Raw genomic sequence first — 26,170 nt, forward strand, 5'->3', positions numbered from 1 at the left:
GTCGTGGAGGGGGGAGACTTGCAGCATGGGCAACTGCCAATCTTCCATACAACCTTGCCCAGGCTTGTGTCCTGGAGAGCGAAGACTTTCCAGGCACAGATCCATGGTCTCGTAAGACTAACAGATGCCTTTACTTCACGGTCATTGTAAATTGTCCTGTGATTAATGCTAAATAGGTGAATTGTTGGGAGGCTCAGCTCATTGGGCTGGAAGGAAATGTTCTGCACTGTATCTCCAAATAAAATAAGAGTAATTGGAAACTAATTCCCTGAGACACATCTTGAACTCAAAAAGTTATTTAAAAAATAAAGATCAGCTTTAGTCTATTTGTCACATGTGCACCGAAAGATACAGTGAAATGGATCCTTTGTAATGACCAAACACAGTCTCAGGATAGTGCTGGGGGCAGCCCACAAGCGTCAGCCAAGATAGCATGCCCACAACATACAAACCGTGTGTCTTTGGAATGTGGGAGGAAACCAGAGCTCTCAGGGAGAACATACAGACAGTGGTGGAAAATGAACCCCGATAACGAATACGGGCAATGCAATGCGTTACACTACCATGCTACAAATTATACCACTCGAATCAGAATCATACATGAACAATAGTTTCTTGGTCAAACTATTCTTTGTACCATGAGGGCAAACAACAGTAGGAAAAAAAAAGGTTGATTTTGAAGGAAGGTGAGTTCAAGATGGAGCCAGTAACCAACAATGACGACTTGCAGTCAGTTCACGAAACAACTTCTTTTATTACTTCTTTCAAATATGATTCTGCTACTAAGCTGTGTGCAATTGGAACCTGTGATTTACATTTTGTTGGTGTGTTTTCAGGCCGAATGAGCAATCAGAGGTGGGTGAGTTCGGGAGTGGAGCGTGCCGCGTTGGAGACGTAGCGCAAGCTTCTCTCCGGTTAAGGCGTCGAGGTTGAAATCGACGTGGATAAGATCGGAGTGCGGGCGGGTGTTCGGCACCATCTGCCTGCTTTTCACCCGCCTTCCTCTCCCTCTTGCTGGCTGCTGTCGGAGGACAGTGCAGGAATCTTGGGGTTCCACTTTGCAAGGATTGATTGGCGAGGCTCATGGCCGTGGATTCATTTTGGGTGGACTTGAGAATTCATGATGCAGGTTTCTTCTGGATTTTGGTTACAATTTTTTGCTGTTTTTGAACAGTTTGATTGGGGCGCCTCATCGAAGAGAGGGTGGGTCTGAGGCCTGCAGTCAGTGCTGAACTGATCCAACCTGAATACTCCAAGTTTGATGTTCTGTCTGCTGTTTGCTCGTTTTTTGCTGTTTGGGAAGTGTTCTTTTTTCATGCATTGTGTGTCTGATGTTTTTTTAAAACAGGTTCCATGCTGTTTGTTTCGTGGGTGCCTACAGGAGGACAAGTCTCTGCGCTTCTCAAATTCTGTCTACATACTTTGATAAATGTATCTTGAATCTTGATTCTTTGAAAGATTATTGGCATTTGTAGAAGCAGATTCAGTAAATGTCTAGTGAAAGGGGTCAAAGTAAAATTTATTATCAAAGTACATATATATTGGGCTAGCCGGTGGTGTTGTGGCATCAGCACGGGACTTCGAGGCGAACAGTCCTGAGTTCGAATCCAGCCACATCCCAACCTGAGCAGCAACAGCATCTGCACAGAAGGCCTGACAATCTACTTCCGTACCTTGCCATGAAAACCCTATAGTCAACTGCAGTATTCATAGGGCCGCCATGGGTCGACACGACTCGACAGCACTCAACAACATGTATGTCACCACATTCATTTTCTCGCAGGCATCTACGGGAAAACAAAGAAAATGATACAAAACAACCACAAAAAAACTAGAGCAATAATGACAAATAAACAACTGATGTGCTAATGAATGGATGCAAGTGTCAGTGCACAAATATCAAGCAGCCCAAATTGCACCAAATGAGTCAGAAAATTTATTAGAGGGGAAATGAGTTTTGGTATTGGTTTATGATTGTCACAAGTAACATGATACTGCAAAAATCTTGTCTTGCGTACTGTTCACACAGATCAAATCATCACACAGTGCACTGAGCTGGAATGAGGTAAAACAGTAACAATGCAGAGTAAAGTGTAAAAGCTACCCAAAAAAATTAGACAAATGATGAAGTGCATCATAACGAGGTAGATTGTGAGGCCAAGAGTCTATCATATTGTACAAAAGGTCCATTCAGGAGTCTGATAACAGTGGGATAGAAGCTGTCCTTGAGCCTGTTGGTGTGAGCTTTCAGTCTTTTGCATCTTCCGCCCAATGGGAGAGGGGAGAAGAGAGAATGCCTGGGGTGGGTGGGTGAGTTTGTTCTGTGATTGTGCAGGCTGCTTTACCAAGTGTAGACAGAGTCCATGGAGGGGAGGCTGGTTGCTGTGATGTGCTGAGCTGTGTCCACATCTCTCTGCGGTTTCTTGTGGTCATCAGGCCAAGATGCAACCAGACAGAATGCTTTCTATGGTACATTGATTAAGAGCATACATGCAATGTAATAGAGGGACCCTGATCAACAGAAAAAGACTCTTCCATGTCAAAGTGAAAACAGATCTCAACGTGATGCAAATTAATTACAAATATAAAACACAAAATAATTGATTGCATAAGTATTCAAACCCCTCTCCCTTTAATGACACACCAAATCATCACTGATGCAGTCAATTGGTTTTAGAAGTCACAGAATTAGTTAAGGATCCTAGCTATATATAAACCTGTGTGCATTCAAGGTGTTTTGATTGAGGTAAAAATACACCTGCATCTGGAAGGTCCAACTGCTGGTGAGTCAGTTTCCTGGCAAAAAAACTACACCATGAAGACAAAAGGACACTCCAAGCAAGTCCACGAAAAGGTTATTGAAAAGCACAAGGCAGGAGATGGATACAAGAAAATTTCCAAGTCACTGAATATTGCTTGGAGTACAGTTAAATCAGTTAAGAAATGGAAAGAATCTGGCACAGCTGTAAATCTGCCAAGAACAGGTTGTCCTCAAAAACTGAGTGACAGTGCAAGGGGACCAGTGAAGGGAGGTCACCAAGAGACCTATGACAACTCTGGAGGAGTTATGAACTTCAGTGGCTGAGATGGGAGAGACAGAGCATATAATCATTGCCCGGGTGCTTCACCAGTCACAGCTTTATGGGATGGTGGCAAAGAGAAAGCCACTGATGAAAAAAAAAATCACATGTAATCTCAGCTAGAGTTTGTCGGAAACCATGTGGGAGACTCTGAAGTCAGCTGGAAGAAGGTTCTATGGTCTGATGAAACCAAAACAGATTTTTGGCCAACATACCAAACGCTGTGTTTGGAGTAAGCCAAACACCATGCATATTGTGAAGCATGGTGGGGCTGCATTATGCTGTGAGGATGCTTCAATGCAGCAGCTTCACTGGAAGGCTTGTGAAGGAAGAGGTTAAAATGAGTGCAGCAAAGTACAAGGAAATCTTGATGCAGTCTGCAAGAGAACTGCAACTTGAGTGTAGATTTGTTTTCCAGCAAGACCAGCATAAAGCCAAAGCTACACAGGAATGGCTTATAAACAACAAAGCTAATGTCCTGGAGTGGCCAAATCAGAGTCCAGAACTCAATCCAGCTGAGAATTTGTGGCTGGACTGGAAAAGGGCTTTTTACTCACAATCCCCATGCAATCTGACAGAGCTTGAGCAGTTTTGTAAAGAGGACTGGGGGGAAATTGCAGTGCCCAGATGTACAAAGCTGATAGAGACCTATCCACACAGACTCAAGGCTGTAATTGCTGCCAAAGGTGCATCTACTAAATACTGACTTCAATGGGGTGAACACTTAAGGAATTATTTTGTGTTTTATATTTGTAATTAATTTAGATCACTTTGTAGAGTGATCTGTTTTCACCTTGACATGAAAGTCTTCTTCTATTGATCAGTGTCAAGAAAGCCAAATTAAATCCACTGCAATTCAATGTTCTAAAACAAATAAACATGAAAACTTCCAAGGGCTGTGAATACTTTTGAACAGAGAAGGTGGCTGAAACACAATGTCACCTCCTCTTTAACAAACCCACTTTCGGATTCCATACGCTGGAATGTCAAGTTACAAGTCCTGCTGATAGTCTCTATCAGTAACAATATCTTAATCCCATGTGCAGATCATCACCCCAAGTTCATCCTGTTTTCCACTCAGAACTACTGCACAATAGACACAATTCCGCCGAACATTCCCCTCCCGCACCTCCTTACACACAAGTCCTTTCCGCTGACTGGACAGTCCCCAACAGGAATAGCAAACGAGGATGTTGGACCTGTTTCAGTCCAGGACCAACTCCTCCAGTTTGTGCAAATCCCACCTATCTCAGCAGTTGTCTTTGTAATCCAGTAGCCCTCCCTCCTACACCATTCCTACAGGCAATCTATACCTCCTATTCCTATTACCTGGCATGGGGTATCAGAACTAATCTAGAAATTAGAACCTTTGAGGACCTGCTATCCATATTAATGTTGCAGGATCTCATTCCTCAATACTTATGACATTAGCACCAATGTGGACCACACCTTGTGGCTGTTTAGAATGTCCTACAACCAGTTTATTCCATTGACTCTGGCACTAGGGAGGCAACACGCCATCAATAAAGCCACAGAAGCATTTATTCCCCTCACCATCACCCTTGCACTCTTGCACTTCCTCCCTTGTTCAGACCTTAGGTCTGGTTGTCTACATTCACCCGGCCAGCTTCCACCACGGATAAAGGGCCATTTGCCCACTTACCTTCCTGTGTCAGTTCTTTTATGTGTTCTTTGACCCTCTTTCACCTTCAGGGTGGCTGCTTCTGAAAAGGAGTTGCCGGTGCAAGTCTCAGCCTCGATAATGCACTAGTGCCTCTTGTTGCCATCCAAATTACAAACTGGCCAGATTGGAGGCATTTTCCTCCATTTAGGACATTAAAGCCTATCAAATATTAAAAGGCCTAGATAGAATGGATGTATCCTCTAGAGGTGAACATAACATCACACAACACAACCTCCTTTAAACAAGGGATTTCCAGCCTTCTTTATGCCTTGGACACCTGCCATTAACTGAGGGGTCCGTGAACCGCAGGTTGGGAACCCCTGCTTTAAACAGAGATGAGGCACTTCTTTAGCTAATGGATGGTATTATTTATCAAGAGCATTGTACACACAGGGCCCCTAACATTGTCAATGGTCCCCTCCCATTCATCTGATCTTTGACCCTCCCCCCCCCCACCATATTATTTGTGGCAATATTACCTCGTGTGCTGTATGTAATCTATATGTACTGTTTTGTGCAACCTGGTCTGGAGGAATGTCGTTTCATTTGGCAGTGTAGATATGTACGGTTGAACAACAGACGAACTGAATTTGTGGAATTCTCTCATCCTTCATGTGGAATGTGTTGCCTTTCTCCAGTTTCCTCCCACAGTTCAAAGATGCACCAGGTAGGTGAACTGCTCGTTGCAAATTGTCCTGTGGTTAGGTTAGGATTAAATCGGGGGGTTCGTGGGCAGTGTAGCTTGAAGGGCTGGAAGGGCTACTCTGCACTATATCTCTTAAGTAAATGAAACATTTCAAGAGGCTCTTCTGAGGTAATAGTCTGTTTACACGCTTAATTTGAACAATGTATATACAAAAAAGGGGAAAATACTCCCCAACCACCTACCTGACTGGTGCTAATGTCACACTGCCAAACTGAAGGCCAATGTTGAGAAGGTCCCACAGCCGTCCTTGGTAATGACCCCTCACTCAGCATGCACTTGACGCAATTACAGTACATGGTCAAAAACCACAGTGGCTTCTCTGCCATTTTTTTCTGTGTTTCTATCCACTCAAACACCACCAAGTCCCATCAGATGAAATTAACCAACCATCCATGGCCATTGTCTTCCAGCTCCATCCTGAAATACCTTCCAATCCAACCATCTCCACATCCCTCTGGGGTAGGCAAGCTCAAAGATACGCCAACCTCAAAATTCCCAGTCTCTGCTTTAAGTAAACCCTTATTCTGAAACTACACACCACTCCCCTCTAAAAACAGGGCAAATGTTTTAATTATTCACCCCCAGCAGAGACCAATCAGAACCTTGTGTGTTGTAACAGGACTACCCGTCAATTCTTACGAGACACCAGTGAGCTCAAGCCCAGGCTTCTTCAGACGACACATAAAATTTTGGAGGAAAAAAATGCTTGGTTGTTGCTCTGGATTTCCAGCATCTACAAAATTCCATATTCTTCTGATAACGGCCCCATTCTTCTCAAAGGTCAACCGAGTGAAATCCCATTGGCTGCCAAAGCATGTGGTCAGAAGGCAGCTCAGAACATCAACTCTTGCTTCAGCAATCTCTGGCACTGCTCCTCTTCAACACAAATAAAGTGCCTATAGCTAAATCCCAAGATTGTGTAGCCCGAGACAACCACAAGAGGACATCAACAGCTTCCCCAAATGTTTCAAACCCCTGACCATCCCCCCCCAATAAATCATCAATGGCCCTAACACTCAAAACAAGTCACAAAAATTGTATATAAAAAAAGGATTTATTGAAACTGTTGAATGACAAAAAACAGACACAAAACTAAAAGTTTGGCTTTGCTGAGAGAAAAAAAACTGCGGCAATTTTTTGTACAGATGAAATATTGACTAGGAATATAGTCACCCCAGATATGAAAGTAAAAGTCTGTACATTCACTAGGCATTTCTTTTCCCACCCCTAGTCAACTTTACTGACTTCACCAAGATAAGAAAATACAATTCTGCATTAATATTATGCCCTCGAATGTATGAAAACATGCCCATTCAACACTACATGCTATAATTATTCTTCTTCTGCATAAGGATGCTTGTAAAAAAATTCATTAAAGTGTACAGCACAAGGAGGAAATAAATTGCTGAGTTTCTTCTCCTCTATGGTATTCAGATTATATATTACAGACCAAAAAGTAGCACACGGTGCTGGGAAATTGGGGTTCAAATGTAGTATTTTTTATTACAATGGTTTGTTACACTACCAACCAATCAATTAGGACTACAAGTTAAATGGGTGCCTTTTTCAGAAGACCAGCTGCAGACTGGGAAGTCCAGGGCATGAGCAAGTGAGCTTTGGTCACTATTTACAGAAAACATCTATCACACCTAAAGAGCGTGGGGGGGGGGGGGGGGGGTGGAGAGAAGAAGGGGGTAAAGGAAAATGGGGCTATTTAAAAAAAAGTCAGCATCACTTTCCAAAACTGGCAACCATTTTCTGCACAATACAAACATACCTTCTCTTTTTTTTTTCCATTTTAGAATATGCCACTTGGTATATGTTGCTGTGGATGTGATTTGAGATAAGGTTTTAAACAGCTGCTTGAACCAACCATAATAAAATAAAAGTCAACGTTATTTAGATTAGGGCCTTGCCCATGTCCGCAACAGGGGCAGTACGTCCAAATTCACAACACCCAATGGAGGAGAACCAGATCAGGACAGTTCAGAGCAGGGGGAACGGGAGCTTTTCTCCCTCACTCATCATTCCCACAGCAACATTGGGGTGGGGTCTGGAAAAGGGAGAAAACAGGTTAAAAACAGTCAGTCACAAGAGGTTAACACTGGAAATTTAGTCATCTTCCTCGCCTTCATCTTCAGGATCTCGTTTCCTCTTCTGACCTTTGACTCCTTGGGGAGGGGGAAGGGATTTGAAAGGAAATAGAAGATATTAGAGCAAAGAAGAGGAAAGGGGACAAGGCATTACAAAGGATACAGCCAGACTAGTTAGAATTATGAGTGCATGATATTTGATCTACTGGGCACCAAGCTGGTTCTGAAGATAAGATTAGCTTATTTGCCCACATGTACGTTGAAACTTCCAGTGAAGTGCACTGTTTACATCAGTGAGGACTGTGCTGGGTAGCCCGCAAGTGTTGCCACGCTTCTGGTGCCAACTCACTAACCCTAACGCGTGCGTCTTTGGGATGTGGGAGGAAACCGGAGCATCTGGAGGAAACCGCACGGTCACGGGGCGAACACAGACAAAACAGCAGCAGGAATTCAAACCCTGATCAATGATCGCTGGCACTGTAAGAACATTACACTAACCACTACACTATTGTGCTGAATGTAATAGTTCCCAACCCTGCATGTGCTTCCCCTAAATACAACAGAGGGTTTACAGAAGCTTCAGCACATTTGTCTCCTCATCTTCTTACTAAAGTTCATACACTTTACAGAAAAAAACCTTATTATTGTTTTTATTTGCACTATTTTTGCAATTTCTAGTAATTTTGCTCTTTGCCCTGCATTGCTGCTGCAAAACAACAAATTGCACATCATCTAAGGCAGTGATAACAAACACAATTCTGAAAAAAACATTACTTGGAGGTAATCCCCACCTGCATCTCACTCAGTTCAGCTACCTGTGGTTCACAAAGTATAGAAACAAGTCCATCAGCCCGACTCATCCATGATGACCTGAGCTAGGCCCATTTGGACACTTCTGACCTAGATCCCTAAACCTTTCTCATGTGTCCCTGTCCAATTATTCTAGCCTTTACCCACCACTTTCCCTGGCAACTTGTTCAATGTACAAGCCACGTCTTGTGTGCAAAAGCCTGGCTCTCGGGTCCTCTTCAGAATCTCAACTATCCTGGCGAGTCTAAAACTACCTGAGCTCTTCACATTGTATCATTCTATAAGCAGCTTTCTTCACTCCAGGGAAAACAGTCCCTGCCTATCCAGTCTCTCGTTGCAACTCAACCCTCCAATCCCAGCAACATTCACAAGTTTACGGCCCCACATATAAAGGAGGATGTGCTGGCATTGGAGAAAGGCCAAATGCTTATGAGAATGACCCTGGTGATGACAGGGTTAATATATGAGCAGCATTTGCTGGCTCTGGGCCTGTACGCACTGGGGTTTAGAAAAATGGCGGGGAGGCAGGAGGCAGAATCTCACTGAAAACCTGGACAGAGTAGACTTGGAGAAGATGTGGGAGGGTCTAGGGCCAGAGGGCAGAACCTCAGAATAACAGGACATCCCTTCAGAACAGTTGAGGAATTTATTTAGCTAAATGGTGGTGAATCTGTGGCATTCACTACCAGACAGTGATCAAAGGTTATGGAGAAAAGGCAGGAGATTAGGTTGAGAGGGACAATAAATCAGCCATGATAGAATGGCAGAGCAGACTTGATGGGCCAAATGACCTGATTCTGCTCCCATGTCTTATGGTCTTGTGCCTCCAGTGTTTATCTTTTACAGATACAATGTCGTTTTCAGTCAAGTAGAGAGGGAAGCCATTCAGTCTCAATCAATGGTTCATCATTCTGGCTGTTGAGTCATGCAATTTAACCATTGTGCTACTTTGTATGTGTTGTTTAGGTCTTACTATGTAAGCTAGGCTACGGGAAGGAATTGCCATGGCCTTGGGAGTAATATCTAGGGGTCTTGTGCATCTTCCTCTGGGTCAATGGTTGTTTGTTTATAACCTGGCAAGTTTTTGATTAGCAAGGGTGTCAAAGGTTACGGGGAGAAACCAGGAGAATGGGGCTAAGAGAGATAATAATCAGCCATGAAGGAACGAAAGAGCCAAATGGCCTAATTCTGCTCCTAGGTCTTAATGGTCTTTAAGAGGCATCTTCTACAATCTACATCCTCCTACATCTCATAAGATATCACAGCAACCTAGTCAAACGTATCGATCTATCTCCTTTCAATGACCCCAGGTCAAATAGACCACAGAATGAATATGAGTAACTCCATTAAAGATCAGCCAAGGAAGCAATTTTTTTTTTTCTGAAGTAATTAAGTTCATCCTCTGTCGTTTAATTACATTGTTAACGCAGCATGGTGACTAGAACTGTGTACTATACTCCAAGTGCAGTCTCACCAATGTCATACAGATGTAACTGGACATCCCAACTAATACTCATCCTCCCCCCCAATGAATGGACATCCTAACAACCAATGTCATCCCAACTCTGATACTCAATCCTCCCTCTCAACAAGTGACATCCCAACAACCAGTATCATCCCAAATCTGATCCTCAACCCCACATCTCAACGAATGACATCCTAACAACCAATGTCATCTCAACTCTCGATTCTCAACACCAACCAATGATGGCAAGTGTATCATGTCTTCTTCACCACCCTATCACTTTCAGAGACCTCGTACCTGGCCAAAAATCTGTTCTACAATACTCCCAACATTCCTGTCATTTACTGCATATATTGTTCCTTCATTATGTGCTGTTTCAAATGACGTGGGTGATCATGGTTTTTCCATGACCATGATTGGTTTTGACAAATTTTTTCCGCAGAAATAGTTTGTCATTGCCGCCTTCTGGGCAGTGTCTTTACAAGATGGGTGACCCCAGCCATGAGAGACTGTCTGCCTGGCGTCAGTGGTTGCATAACCAAGACTTGTAACATGCACCAGCTGCTCAGACGACCATCCACCACCTGCTCCCGTGGCTTCACGTGACCCTGATTTGGGGGGGCTAAGCAGGTGCTACACCTTGCCCGAGGGTGACCTGCAGGCTAGCGGAGGGAAGCAGCACCTTGTACCTCCTTCAATAGAGGCCCATCTTCACCCTGCCACCCAAGCATATATACTGGCCTGTCCATAAACGCATTTCCTCATATTTCAGAGAGCTAAATCCCACCTCCTATTCCTTTGCTCATTTTCTCAGTTGATCCAAGACGTTCTAATTGCAAAATCTCAGATGGAGTTTTCAACTGACCCCCCCCCCCCCCCCCGCACCCTTCGGGGGGAAGACGGCAGATTTTCACCAACGCAGAGACTGGACATCAGCTCCCAGAGCACTCTGGTATTCTTACGGGCAGGGAGCGTGTACTATGCATTACAAAAGAAACGTTCTTAATCAAAGACACATACCACTTAAGAAACAACAGCATTAAAGCTAAAATCTGGAAGTTGGATGTTTGTAAATAGAGGAATCTTATGGACTATTCAGCTGTTGACTACACTGTTCAGACCCTCCTATTAATATCCCTAAACTCTCAAATTCATCTGAAGAACCTATTTCTCAATCCCTTCCCTCCCAGCTTTTTACTCTGGCTTCTTCCCACTTCCTTTCCAGTCCTGATGAAGGGGCTCTGTCTGAAACATTGACTGTTTTTATTCCACTCTATCAATACTAGCTGAGCTGCTGAGTTCTTCCAGCATTTTGTATGTTGTTCTCAACCCCTTTCCCTTCCTATTCTGCCAAGGTTTAGTTACACTGCAAATGTCAGCAGCCATCAAGACTTGATAGTTAGTATGGTCTTGGTGGCCCAAGGGGCCAGTTCCTCTGCTGTATGACTCCAAGAAAATCCAGTTAACCAGAAATCACAACCTATCAGGAGGCCCATACACACTTGACTGTTCATCTTCTTCCTCCTCTTCATCTAATTCACCATCATTGAAGTCCTCTTCGTCTTCATCCTGCAAAAGTCAACAGACTAAACATTAATACTCAACAGCTCTCGACCATAAGCAACATTGGCAACGGCCTCTTCTTCAAGAGACTGCCTTAAAGCTCGGAACACAAATCCTGAGCAGCAAACACACCCGAGCACTGTTTCACGGGGATGTTTCCAGATAAAGTCTACCATTGAGTTGGTGCTTGGTCAAGGAAAAGGCTGATCAAGAAGGTACGGTTATAAATGACCAAAGGCTGAAGGCTTCCTGAGGATTTACAGAACCTACAGGTTCGGCAGCCAAAGGCACAGCCAAGAATAGTGACCTGGAAGCCTGTTGAATATTCAAAGGCCTAGATAGAGTGGACATGGAGATGATGCTTTCTACAGTGGGGTTGGCACAGCCTCAGAATAGAAGTACGTCCCTTTAGAACATACACGAGGAAGCATTCCTTTAGCCAGAGGGCAGTGAATCTGTGGATTTCAACTCCACAGATGGCCTTGGAGGCCGAGTCATTAGGTATATTTAAAGCAGAGGTTGATAGGTTCCTGAGTAGTCAGGGTGTCAAATGTTACAGGGAGAAAGCATAAGAAAGGGGCTAAGGGGGATAATAAATTAGTCACAATGGAAAGATGGAGCAGACTCTTCGGACATAATGGAGTAGTTCTGCTCCTGTCGCTGGGCAGAAGGGATTGTTCTCCACTGGTTAAGAATTCACCTACCACATACAACAGTTCATGTGGTTGCATCTACTGCATCATTTAAAGCAGTGACCTCGCCTACCAATATGAATATTAGTACAAAATGTCCACTGGTTGCCCAGAGGATGGAAAGTGCCTCTGTAATTCATTGTACCCTAGCCATTTTGAGATGCTGGTGAAGACAATTGAACAGCAATTTCTCAAACTTCTTGTAATTTCTCCTCTGCTCCCATCTCTTTTTTTCCCCTTTCTCTATTCTAACTTCCCTCTCACCTGCCCATCATTGCCCTCTGGTGCTCCTCTTCCTTTCTCCCATGGTCCCATGCCCTCTCCTATCAGATTCCTCGTTCTTCAGCCTGATACCTGGTCCACTTATCTCCCAGTTTCTAACTTTATTCCTCACTCACTCATCTCCCCTAATACCTGGTCTCATCAATCTACTGCTAGCTTGTACCCCTTCCACCTTCTTCTCCATTCCTTTCCAGTTCTGATGAAGGGCTTCGGCCCAAAACGAATATTGTGTGTCCCCTTCTAAAATGCTACCTGACTTGCTGAGTACCTCCAACATTTTATCTGTGTGCTACTCTGGTTTTCCAGCATCTGCAGAATCTCTTGTTGTGGGGACCCTTCATCGGGACTGGAAAGTAAAGGGGAAGAAGCCAGAATAAGGTGGCAGAGGAAGGGCAGGTGGTAGGTGAGACTGCAGATGAGCACATGGTTGAAGAGTTGGAGAACAGCAGTAGAGATCACAGAGAGGGAGTGGTGAGAGAGGCTCTTACTAAACTCCAAAAGAGAAGATCTAAAGTCTTGTGGATAACACTGTAATCAAGATCTGGCTTGTTACTCAAGTCTTTTTGTAACCACCATTCTGTTATCAAAACCTAATTTTACTGTTAGTCAAGTTTCCATGTAATCCAGTCAGCTGAGAATGTAAAGGCTGTAATCAAATCATGTTCCAGTAGATCAGCTTTAACTATGGTGTAAAACGCCCGTTATTTTGAACACCATCTCCGTGTGGCCTTTCTGCATGCTCCTAAAACAGGGCATCTTTAGCCTGTACTACAACTTTGAACTCCGAACATTAGGGATAAGAGAGGCCAAATTAAACGTTATTATCGAAGTACACACATGTCACCACATACAACCTTGAGATTCATTTTCCTTACTCAGTAAATCTATAGAATAGTAACTATAACAGGATCGATGTAAGATCAGAGTGCAGAAGGCAACAAACAATGTGAATGCAAATATAAATAAATAGCAATAAATAACAGGAACATGATTAAACATGATAAATAGTGTTAGAAGTGAGATTATTGGTTGTGGGAACATCTCAATGGATGGGGAAGTGACTGTAGCTATCCCCTTTGGTTCATGAGCCTGATGGGTTCAGGGGTAGTAACTGTTCTTGAACCTGGTGGGGCAAGTCCTGAGGCACTTGTACCTTCTAGCTGATGGCAGCAGAAAGAAAAGAGCATGGAATGGGTGGTAGGGATCTCTGATGATAGATGCTGCTTTCCTACAACAGTGTTTCACGTAAACCATTCCTGCACTGTCAGTCCTACCGAAGGGTTTTGGCCAGAAATGTTGACTGTACTTTTTCTACCCCTATAGATGCTGCCTGGCCTGCTGAGTGTCTCCAGCAATTTGTGTGTGTTGCCCGCACCATCAGTGAAGTCCCAAATCTTGGATTTCTATCCATAGATCTTTCCTCCTTAAATCCCACATCTCTGACCAAACTTCTGGTTACTAGACCCAAAAATCTTTTTGTGGCTTGTTGTCAAATTTTATTTTAGAAGATAGCTTAAAGACTTCAGAGGAGTGTTATTAGAATTAAATACAAACCTAATACTATCGTGACACAGAATATATCAACTCGTATCCAAAACCCTTTGTCAGCTAGATTCAGAACTGGGACAATAAAAATAGAGGTCAATTTCCCCTTCCCCAACTTTCAATAAATGGTTGAAAAGGTAAAAAAAAAAAAAAAAAAAATTCATCTCCTTCCTGCTGAATTATATACTCAATGGCCACTTTGTTAGATACACCTGCTTGTTAATGCAAATATCTAATCAGCCAGTCATGTGGCACTAACTCAATGCATAAAAGCATGCAGGCATGGTCAAGAGGTTCAGTTGTTCAAACCAAACATCAGGATAGGGATAACATGTAATCAAAGTGACTTTGACCGTGGAATGATTGTTGGTGCCAAACAGGATGGTTTGAATATCTCAGAAAGTGCTGATCTCCTGGGATTTCCACGCGCTAAATACAAATAACATCTCGTGAGGGTAGCTCTGTGAGCGAAAATGCCTTGTTAATGAGAAAGGTCACAGGAAAGTGGGCAAACAGCAACTCAAATAACCACATTTTACAACAGTGGTGTGCCAAAGAGCATCTCTAAATGTACATATCGAACCCTGAACTGGATGGGCTACAGCAGACCACACCACTGTGGCCACTTTATTAGGTACATTGCTCGGAACACTGAGTGTGGCTCCTTGTACTGTTTCAGTTAGCGAACCACACCCTCAGCTAATCTTCCTTTATCACTGTCCCTCCAGCAGTACAGTGCTCACTCAGCACTGCCTGTTTGCCAGCGTTAACAGTCCCCAATACTGTCTATCTGAAAATGGGACAATCCTTCAATATTATACTTGATAGTTCAGCTCTTCCTCAGAGTCCCTGTGGTGCTGGGGCACTCTCAGTGCTGCTGGCCTGACTGAGCAGCAGTCATCCAGTGCAGTGCAGCGTTCCAGAATACCACACCAAGGCAGGAACCAAGATCCCGCAGTAGGTTAACAGAGTACGTTTGTGAAAGTGGCTTTCAAAATACGATAGCGCCATAGATAAAAGCTGAGAGTGGGTCAAATTCTGAGAATATGCAATCACATCAGCATATGAATGGGTCAGGTAACAGAGCTAGAAGCTAATTAACTAAGGTTTATTATATTAAGGGTTTTCAAATATCAAGTTTGCTAAAGAACTTACTGCCTTGCTAATTGCTCGAAGCACGTACGCACATTAGAAATGGTCTGGCATTTAAATTATAGGACATAGAAAAGAATTAGGGTCCATAGTCTGCTCCACCATTCCACCACAGCTGATTTATTATCCCTCTCAACCCCATTCTCCTGCCTTCTCCCCTGAACCTTTGATGCCCTTACTAGTCAAGAACCTATCGGCTTCCATTTTAAATATGCCCAATGACTTGGCCTCCACAGCCATCCATGGCAATGAATTCCATAGATTCACCACCCTCCTCCTCACCTGCTCTAAAAGGACGTCCTTGTATTCTTAGGCTGTGCCCTCAGGTTCTGGTCTCCCCCACTATTGGAAGCATCCTCTCAATTTAGGCCTGTCGATATTTGGTAGACCTCAATGAGATACCCCCCTATTATTATGAACTCAAGTGAGTACAGTCCCAGAATCATCAAATGTTCATTCTCGTGAACCTTCTCCAGACCCTCTCCAATGCACATTCTTTCTTAGAAAAGGACCTCGTGATATTCCAAGTGCTGTCTGACCAATTAAACCTCAGCATTACGTCCTTGCTTTTATATTCTGGTCCTGTCAAAATGAATGTCCATTTGATGCAAATCTCAAACCACTTATACTCAACCTAGTAAATGTACCAACCAATTTATACACAACAAATTCCCACAAACAGCAGCAAGATGTCAGCAGATTTTTATGAAATGCTGCAGTAAGACTGCTAACAGTCACCTAAGCAGTCATTTTAAACGTCTTATCCAAAAATGAATACACACCCTCAGCACTGCCCTGAAAATTGATCTCGACTCCAACTCTACTGAATTATGAGCAGCAACAAAGAATTCTTCCCTCAGGTACTTATTGGAGACACCCTCTGACCCAAACCCACACAAGCAAAGCCTTGAAGTCAAATTGGAAAGGTCAGTCTGAAGTAAAAAGATATTCAAGGTTCCAAGACATTTAGAACTGACAAGATCTTTCCTCAGGTGAGCTAGCATGTTGTAAGGGCTCTACTGTGTTTAACCATACCTCTTCCTCTACGCTGACAACTTCCTCCTCTTCTTCCCCTTCATCCTCTTCATCCTCATCCTCCTCTTCCTCCTCCTCCCCTTCTTCATCTTCGTCCTCTTCACACTGAGCTGCCTCATCATACTCTTCCTCGTCAACGTCTGCACAGCAAAAAGTAAAAAAAAAGTGGAAGTTAAATTAATGCAATGCAAGAAAGGAAACCAATGGCTTCTAAAAAAAACTAAATTGGTGATGAATTGGCTACAATGGCATCCAAATGTCTTTAGAGCATGGACAATGCAGAACACATGGACAGATGAACCACTGAGTGATCTGAAGGGACTGGGGAATACTACATTCTTAAAACTAGGTCAAACAGCTGGCTCTGCAGACTCCACTGTGTCACAATGAATTATAGATAATGACCCACAAAATAGCTCAAAAGGAATAAGGATATAAGGCAGGCATACTAAAACCTGTCACAATCCCATTCTTTATTATGTGGAAGTTCTGTCTTTCCCCGCTCCTCCCCCACAGTGTCACCATCACTTAAAAACGTAGGAATCAGGATGTAACAAACACATTGCTGATGCGACACTACAGAAGGCAGAGCGAAGTTGTAATCCGTCCTAGTTCCCACTTAGGGACAATTCAGGTCAATTACAAAGCCCTGCAGAAGATGACTGCTATAGAAATGTATTTACAGCAGATGTCCAAAGGCCAGGGATGTGTGTAATTGCACAAGATTTTAACTAAATCACAACTTTCACCACCTTTTTCAACCTCTATAACCGCACACTTGGGTGGCAGGGTGGAGATACATTTCTAGCGATGGAGGCACAAGGTGCTCCTTCCCTCCGCTAAGCTATAGGTCACCATTGGGCAAGGTGTAGCACTACTTAGCAGCCACACCCCTCCCCACAGAAAAATCAGGGTCACGTGAAGCCACGGGAGCAGATGGTGGATGGTCGTATGAGCAGCTGGCGCACATCGAAGTCCTGGTTATGCAACCACTGATACCAGGCAGACAGTCTCTGAAGAGTATTGATAATGGCTTGGCGGGGGGGGGGGGGGGGGGGGGGGTCACCCATCTTGTAAAGACTCTGCCCAGAAGGCAATGGCAGAGCACTTCAGTAGAAAAATTTGCCAATAACAATCACAGTCATGGAAAGACCATGACTGCCTACGTCATCCAACACAGCAATTGATGATACCACACCGGTCTTTCATGTGCAGTACACTGGCACCTGTACACCAGCAAGAGTTTGCTACTGCTGAGGGTTACTTGTTATAACCAGCAGTTACATGACTAAAGTTCTGAGTGCGAACCCATGAAAATACTCTCTACCCTTCTTACAATCAGGTAATCGAGCTAGTTTGCTATTAAAGACTGAAGAAGAGAATGAACTAACAGTGTCCTCTATTATTAAAAGAAAACATTGTGCATCCAGCCCCAGATGGGTTGGCCAGTGAGAAGAATTTGTCCAGGTTTCCATGAGCTTACTGTTGTAATGCAGACAAGGTCACCACGGAGAGACACTGAAGCTAATGGACATAGAAATGTTTTATTCAACGAAACTGAGCAGTAGGCATCTTATTGAGACCCTATTGGAGGAAGAGGCTTGCTCGACCAAATATTACCTCACATTTTATGTGCTTAAAAAAGATCAAAGGACGATTCTATATTTACAATGTATCTACAATGCTTCTTTTGAATTACATGCAATTTTCAAACCTCTTTCTTCACACCCATACTCCAGACACCCAAAATGAATGTTAATCAGCATTGTTTGGTTTTTCAATGAATTGCAGTCTCCAGCTGCAACTTAAATTGAATCTACAATCCACGTTCAGCTCTAAAAGATTTGGTTGCTGAAGTTAACGTTTCCAACACACCCCAATTCCACAATGTGCCCTAACAGTTATAATGCTGCCAACCCCACGGCCACTAACAGATTCAAAACATATCCACGAACTGGCAGGGTACAACAGGAAACAGAGCACGAGGCACGCCCCACATCCATAGTTTACCAATGATCCTGTGGCCAATTCGCAGACCCGCCAGAGATTAGTAGCCAGCACAAGGACAAGACATGCCAAGCCAAGCCCACTACATCTCAATAACTGTTGCAAGGCTGTAATAGCATGGCAGTGTAGCGGTCAATACAGCGCCTGCATTTTATGCCGCAGTCTGTAAGGAGTTTATACATTCTCCCTGCGACTACGTGGGTTTCCTCCAGGTGCTCCAGCTTCCTCCCACATTCCAAAGGCATCTGGGTTAGGGTGAGTGAATTTTGGACCTGCTATGTTTTGATGTACGCGTGACAAAGCTAATCTTTAATCTTCAGAAAACTTAATCTCTCTGCTTAGGTTTACACAGCTTATCCAGGTTAAACAAAATTGCTGGAAAAACACAAGACAGTTTTTAAAAAGTCATGTGTCTATTCCTCCTGCAAAGTTAGGGACTTGTAGTATTTGCCTGTACTAATAGTGTACTGTCATTAACACCATATAAAGGGCTCAAGAAGACTTATCCTATGTTCTCCCTTTCTATTACAGGTTTATTTCACAAGCTTGGATTTCCCCTTTAAATAAGAATCACTGGTGCATGTTGTGAAATCGGTTGATATGCAGCAGCAGTACAAAGCAATACATACCAATAAAAAACTGTAAATTACAGCAAGTATATATACATTTAAAAAAGTAAAATTAAATATGTAGTGCGAAAAGAGAAAAAAAGTTACTGAGGTGTTGTTTGTGGACTCAATGTCCATTCAGAATTCTGATGGTGGAGGGGAAGATGCTAATCCTGAATCATTGAGTGTGTGCCTCAAGGACTCTGCTACCTCCTTCCTGAAGGTGCATTGAGAAAGGGGAATGTCCTGAGCGATGTGGGTCCTTAATGATGGAAGCTGCCTTTTGTGAGGTATTGCTCCTTGGAGGTGTCCTGAATGCTAGTGGGGCTAAATAAAGTGCCGTTTTTGTTTGAAATATAAAATGGCCAAATTCTGTCTACTGGTCTATTTAGTTAATAGATTGCAGCACCTCCCAGTTCATGTTATGACCATTACAGTAATAGATTAGATTTACTTTTCACATATACATCAAAACATTGGATCAGACAGTGAAATGTGTCGTTTGCACCAATCACCAGCAGTCTGAACTGTGGGACCGCCTGAAAGTGTTGCTGTTCTAGCTTGCAATCTACTCACCCCAGCCCATATGTTTTTGGAATGTGGCTGGAAAACGGAGCACCCGGAGGAAGCCAATACGGTCACAGGGAGAACATACAACTCTTTAAGGCAGCTGTGGGAATTGAACCCTAATCACCGCCGCTACAAAGTGTTGCATTACCCGCGACATTACCATGCCACCCTACTCTAATACAACGATTAACCAAGGCACCAATCAAGACTCAGCACTTTCAGTGTTGAAACAAAATCTCACAATACACTCCAACTACAATCAAGGTGATCGCATTGACAGATAGCCACTAAATGTCTCCACTTTACTCAAAAGCATCTACCTACTTATGGCAAACCTGGTTAGCCCATTTTTAGATTAAATGGCCTATACACCAACACGATGAGCACTTCTTAAGGGTCGAACTGAAACATTGACCACAAATTCTTTCTCCACAGGTTTAATGCTTCTGTCATTTTCTTTTCTTCTATCAAAATTCCAGCATCTGCAGTTTGTTTTTCATTCAAGTGTGTCAACTATTAATGGTTATTAACTATGATGGGGTGCCCACAGCTCAGGTGAAGGGCCCTGTTGGGTCCATACTGGGGCAGCTCTCACCACTGGCCCCCACCAGACACTGAGCTCTCACATAGAAAGATAGAAAATAGGTGGAGTAGGCCATTCGGCCCTTCGAGCCTGCACCGCCATTTATTATGATCATGGCTGATCATCCAACTCAGAACCCTGCACCAGCCTTCCCTCCATACCCCCTGATCCCCGTAGCCACAAGGGCCATATCTAACTCCCTCTTAAATATAGCCAATGAACTGGCCTCAACTGTTTCCTGTGGCAGAGAATTCCACAGATTCACCACTCTCTGTGTGAAGAAGTTTTTCCTAATCTCAGTCCTAAAAGGCTTCCCCCTTATCCTCAAACTGTGACCCCTCGTTCTGGACTTCCCCAACATCGGGAACAATCTTCCTGCATCTAGCCTGTCCAATCCCTTTAGGATTTTATACGTTTCAATCAGATCCCCCCTCAATCTTCTAAATTCCAACGAGTACAAGCCCAGTTCATCCAGTCTTTCTTCATATGAAAGTCCTGCCATCCCAGGAATCAATCTGGTGAACCTTCTTTGTACTCCCTCTATGGCAAGGATGTCTTTCCTCAGATTAGGGGACCAAAACTGCACACAATACTCCAGGTGTGGTCTCACCAAGGCCTTGTACAACTGCAGTAGTACCTCCCTGCTCCTGTACTCAAATCCTCTCGCTATAAATGCCAGCATACCATTCGCCTTTTTCACCGCCTGCTGTACCTGCATGCCCACTTTCAATGACTGGTGTATAATGACACCCCGGTCTCGTGGCACCTCCCCTTTTCCTAATCGGCCACCATTCAGATAATAATCTGTTTTCCTATTTTTGCCACCAAAGTGGATATCTTCACGTCTATCCACATTAAATTGCATCTGCCATGAATTTGCCCACTCACCCAACCTATCCAAGTCACCCTGCATCCTCTTAGCATCCTCCTCACAGCTAACACTGCCACCCAGCTTCGTGTCATCCGCAAACTTGGAGATGCTGCATTTAATTCCCTCATCCAAGTCATTAATATATATTGTAAACCACTGGGGTCCCAGCACTGAGCCTTGCGGTACCCCACTAGTCACTGCCTGTCATTCTGAAAAGGTCCCGTTTATTCCCACTCTTTGCTTCCTGTCTGCTAACCAATTCTCTATCCACATCAATACCTTACCCCCAATACCGTGTGCTTTAAGTTTGCACACTAATCTCCTGTGTGGGACCTTGTCAAAAGCCTTTTGAAAATCCAAATATACCACATCCACTGGTTCTCCCCTATTCACTCTACTAGTTACATCCTCAAAAAATTCTATGAGATTCGTCAGACATGATTTTCCTTTCACAAATCCATGCTGACTTTGTCCGATGATTTCACCGCTTTCCAAATGTGCTGTTATCACATCTTTGATAACTGACTCTAGCAGTTTCCCCACCACCGACGTTAGGCTAACCGGTCTATAATTCCCCGGTTTCTCTCTCCCTCCTTTTTTAAAAAGTGGAGTTACATTAGCCACCCTCCAATCCTCAGGAACTAGTCCAGAATCTAACGAGTTTTGAAAAATTATCACTAATGCATCCACTATTTCTTGGGCTACTTCCTTAAGCACTCTGGGATGCAGACCATCTGGCCCTGGGGATTTATCTGCCTGTGGCTCCAAGTGGCTGTCTGCACGTGACAGGGGCCACACACTGGTTCACCGCTTCAAAGGGCCGGCAAAACCAAGTGATGACAGTTGGCCGGCCTCATATCCCGATGAGTTAGGGACAGGCCTGTCCCAGCATGCAAAGCCAGCTCCCGCAGACTGGGCGGATGAGAACAACGGTGAAATCTGATGGCCAGGAAGAGATGTGTGGAGATCGAAGGGCATGAGGAGGCACAGATGAAGACACGATCATCCACTTGAACCAAGACCCAGCCGTGACAACTACTTGCATCACTGGACCTGGACTTCAGACAGCTAGGGTGGAATTGCCCCCCTGTGCAACAGCTTTCCACTTTAAAAAATCTCCCCAACAGGTTTCAAAAACTGTCGTTGTCAGATATGATAGACAACTAATTATGATAAGTAAGTAAAGAGACAGAATGATGTACTGTGAAGTATCTAGAAAGAACTTTAAGCAGAGATTTGATGGTGAGCTGCCAGTACCAGATGTGGTCTCTATATTCAATATCACCAACTTGTATGGAGAACAGGAATGTCAAAGGGGAAATTGAAAGGAGAGGTAGTCTACTTTAATCAGATTAACTCAGAAGCTGGTACAGCACACACATTATCACATGGACTATCAAAGACACAAACGGGACCTGGGAGTCCTAGTGCAGGATTCCCTAAAGACTAACTTGCAAGATAAATTGGTAGTTAGGAAGGCGATGTTAGCATTCATTTCTAGAGGACTAGAACATACAAGCAAGGATGTAATACTGAGATTTTAAAGGATTTTCAGACCACTTTTGGAGTATGGTGATCAGTTCTGGGCCAGAAGGACTAACTCCACACTGTATCTCAATAAATAAATAATTCAAGAGAGTATAATGTTCAGGCGGCCGGAAGCAAGTATGGGGTGGGGGTTGAAGCCAGAGGCAGGTTTTTTAAAATATGGAGAATAGTCGGTGGGCGGAACACACGGTCAGGGTGGCCATAGAAGCAGATACATTAGGGGCACTCAACAGACATAGCTGAAAGAAGAATGGTGGGCTATGTGGGAGGAAAGAGTTGGATTGATCTTAAAAGGTCGGCACAACATAATAAATAGGAGGAAGAGTTGGCCATCTGGCTCCTCGAGCCTGCTCCGCCACTCAATAAGGTCATGGCTGATCTGGCCGTGGACTCAGCTCCACCTACCTACCTTTTCCCCACAATCTTTAATTCTCCTACTATGCAAAAGTCTATCCAACCTTGCCTTAAATATATTTACTGAGGTAGCCTCTACTACTTCATCGGGCAGAGAATTCCACAGATTCACCACTCTCTGGGAAAAGCAGTTCCTCCTCATCCCCGTCCTAAATCTACTCCCCTGAATGTTGAGGCTATGTCCCCTAGTTCTAGTCTCACCTACCAGTGGAAACAACTTTCCTGCCTCTATCTTATCTATCCTTTCAACATGATGGACTGAAGGACCCCGTGCTTGTTACAACACCATTCACACCAGGCAGGGATTTCCCACTATTTACTTACACAAAGGATTACCTTCATTTCTTCCTGGAGCTACAGAGGCAAGGGCCAAACTCAGGTATACACAAAAAACATAATCCTTCTCACTACAGATATTACCACAGCCACGCCAAATAGCAAGTACCTTCAGGAACAAATTTACAATCTAACATATCCATCAAAAAGGAAATGTTGGGAAAAAAAAAATCAATGTTAGAACAGTACCATCATCCTCCTCATCATCGTCATCTATCCCCTCCAAATACGCCTCAGTGTCTGAGTCAGGAGCCTCCTTATCCTCACGATCGTATCCATCTAAGTAAGTCAGTTGCGGAAGAAACTTGAAGACGTTTTCTCTGTAGTCATTTAGATTTGTTACTTCACAATTGAAAAGGTCTAGACTGCGCAGGCTGTCCAATTTTTTCTGTAACAGAAGTGTGGGGAAAACAACGCATCAAGGCTTGAATGTAAATCACAGAGGAGATAATTCATTCTTCGAAACAGCAGCTTACAATCAGTGCTGGAAGTTTTAGTGTTAAAAAAAAACAGATATAGCCCATGGCCTTTCTGATTCTTGTGCACCATGGCCATAATCTATAGAAATAAGTAACCACTCAAGGGAAATGGATATGTAGTTAGAACCTTTAAGCAATTGACCATAGGATCAATTAGTTAATGATTTCAGAGCCTTCTCTAGTACCACGTGACTCCAAGAATTACCACTGTACAAACTCAGCTAGTCAAAAGCTGCAAAACCTCTGGACCACATCATTCACAAATCAGCCCAGTGGTTATGGCACAACAGATCAGTAATCCGTGGCACAGGACTGCAATTTGTTGCAAACGGTCCATTTTTAATTTAGCAAGTTTATTTGATCTTCATAAAATGGACTCAACTTTTTAAAAACACATGTATCTCAAATGTCTTTTAAAGAAAATTCAAATGCAAGTTCTGGATATTTTCAATGCAAATGTAGATACAATAGGGTCTTTTAAGAGATTCCTGGATAGGTACATGGAGCTTAGAGAAATAGACAGCTATGGGTAACCCTAGGTAATTTCTAAAGTATATGTTCAGCACAGCATTGTGGGCTGAAGGGCCTGTATTGTGCTGTAAGTTTTCTATGTTTTCTGTTTCTAAGTTTGTTTAAAACTCCACATCAAAAACTCAACTTTCCAATTTTTTGCCTCTCTGATGTTTGCCAAAAACAGCCTGATACATTTTACAAATTTTTACCACATATACACCACCCCCTCCCAAATGATGGTAGCTGAGAGGGGACTGACAGGTAGCTGAGAGAAGTTCATAGCTTTCATCCAATTGGGACATATTATAAAGGGTTCTACAAACATTAATTCACCTAGAACACTGCGTGCAAATGCCCAATGCCACAAGTTCCAAAGTTCAGATTCAGGGTTACTCACCAGAGGTTCTATTGTGCTGAGATCTTTTATTTTGTTGCCGCTGAGGTTGAGATGCGTGAGATTCGGACATTTTTCTGCCAACACTTCTAGACCTCCCGAGATTCTGTTATCACTTAGTTCAAGCTGGGCATAAAACAGGAAAACTTCAGCGTTAATATAAAACAGAAGTTTGTTAAAATAAAACTGAGTTTTTGGAGCAAGGGGCTTGTGCCTCATGGAGTCCACTCCAGCACGATGGATTTTAAAGAATTCCACGTGCACTCCACGTCCAATACTGATGAACAGACTCAGTCCCACAGAGACCAAATGGAGAATAAGGGGAAAAGTTAAAGCAGTAATAGTGTGTGGCATATTTAATGAAAAACAATAGGATGAATCAGAAGGGTAAATCAGACTGATTCAAACACAAACTGATTAATATTTATTGTGTTTCGCATTCCCGTTATTTGTGAAGAAATTGTTGTGAAATAGGGATAGGTCCTGATGAAGGGTCTTGGTCTGAAATGCTGATTGTTTATTCCCCTCCATTGGCTTGCTGAGTTGTCTGTTGCCCAGGACTAGGAGGTGGCTTAGTAAAATGCCACTTTCTGAGCATTTTGACAGTATACAATCATTCCTTCGTTAGCTCTCAGCTGCCAAGCTTTGGAACTCCTTCCGCATCTTACTTCCTCCTAAAACCCATCTCTATTATCCAGTGGTTGTCATATGTTTTGATGTTTAACAAGGCTTTTGTTGAAATTTTATGGGAAAATTGAGTCCTTTGCTCATTGTAAATCCAGATCATAAATGTGAAATATCCACACTTCAAACGTTTATCTACCAAAGTAATTTAATCTAGCGTCTTTAAGTAGTTGGATTGGTGACCTGGTGCTGACTGTGGATATGTCAAGTGAGTTTCTAAATCAGCTGGGCACTCTATGGATGTTTTGGCTTGTGTACAGTCGGCCCTCCGTATCCGCGGGGGTTTGGTTCCGGGACCCCTGCGGATAACAAATTCCGCAAATGTTCAAGTCCTGTACATAAAATGGCGTAGTATTTGCGTATGACCTACGCACATCCTCCCGTATACTTTAAATCATCTCTAGATTACTTATAATACCTAATACAATGCAAATAGTTGTTATATTGTATTGTTTAGGGAATAATGACAAGAAAAAAAGTCTGTACATGTTTAGTACCAACGCAACCTTCATAGCTCTTCTGGGAACGCTGATGCCGCCTCGGCATCCGCCAATGCCGATTCTCCCGTGATCTTTAAGTTCTTGAGGCTGTAGCACCTTACATAGCTAGCCAGCCATCCCTTACTAGCCTTAAACTCCTTCCTCTCACTCACAAGTAGCGAACGAACGAGACGCGAGGCGAACAATGCTCAAACAACGAGTGCTGGAGAGAGAACTTCCGAGTTTTTTTCCGATCCTCATCCGCGGTTGGTTGAATCCGCGGATGCGGTGGGCCCACTGTAGTTTCCAAGTTCAGTCACGTTATATTCGGAGGAATAGAGATGGTCTGAAGTGTGTCATCACATTTGGATGGAATGTTGAAGGATTTTCAGCAGGGAATATATAGCAGTACAGCTCAGGAACAGGCCCTTCAACCCACAGTCTTTGTGCCAAACTAAACTTAATCCCTTCTGCCTTTGCATGATCCATCTCTCATTCTCTGTACATTCATGTGACTAAAAGCCTCTTGAAAGCTTTTATTCTATCTGCACCCACTAGCCAACCCTGCCAGTGTGTC

At 43.4% G+C, this 26,170-nt stretch overlaps 1 protein-coding gene across 1 annotated transcript in view; it reads right to left on the minus strand.

The window, feature by feature from the left end:
• Positions 1 to 6,505: 6,505 nt before the first annotated feature.
• Positions 6,506 to 26,170, minus strand: part of anp32a (acidic (leucine-rich) nuclear phosphoprotein 32 family, member A) — a 54,306-nt gene continuing 34,641 nt past the window's right edge. The window contains exons 3-7 of the mRNA XM_072278061.1: positions 24,434 to 24,556; positions 23,234 to 23,432; positions 16,108 to 16,247; positions 11,341 to 11,407; positions 6,506 to 7,641 (exon numbers count right to left, since the gene is read on the minus strand). Of these exons, the coding sequence (XP_072134162.1) occupies positions 7,583 to 7,641; positions 11,341 to 11,407; positions 16,108 to 16,247; positions 23,234 to 23,432; positions 24,434 to 24,556 (588 nt within the window). The 3' untranslated portion in view covers positions 6,506 to 7,582. The remainder of the gene's footprint in view (positions 7,642 to 11,340; positions 11,408 to 16,107; positions 16,248 to 23,233; positions 23,433 to 24,433; positions 24,557 to 26,170) is intronic.

Source organism: Mobula birostris, chromosome 14 (genome assembly GCF_030028105.1).
Source record: "Mobula birostris isolate sMobBir1 chromosome 14, sMobBir1.hap1, whole genome shotgun sequence".
NCBI lineage: Eukaryota > Metazoa > Chordata > Chondrichthyes > Myliobatiformes > Myliobatidae > Mobula > Mobula birostris.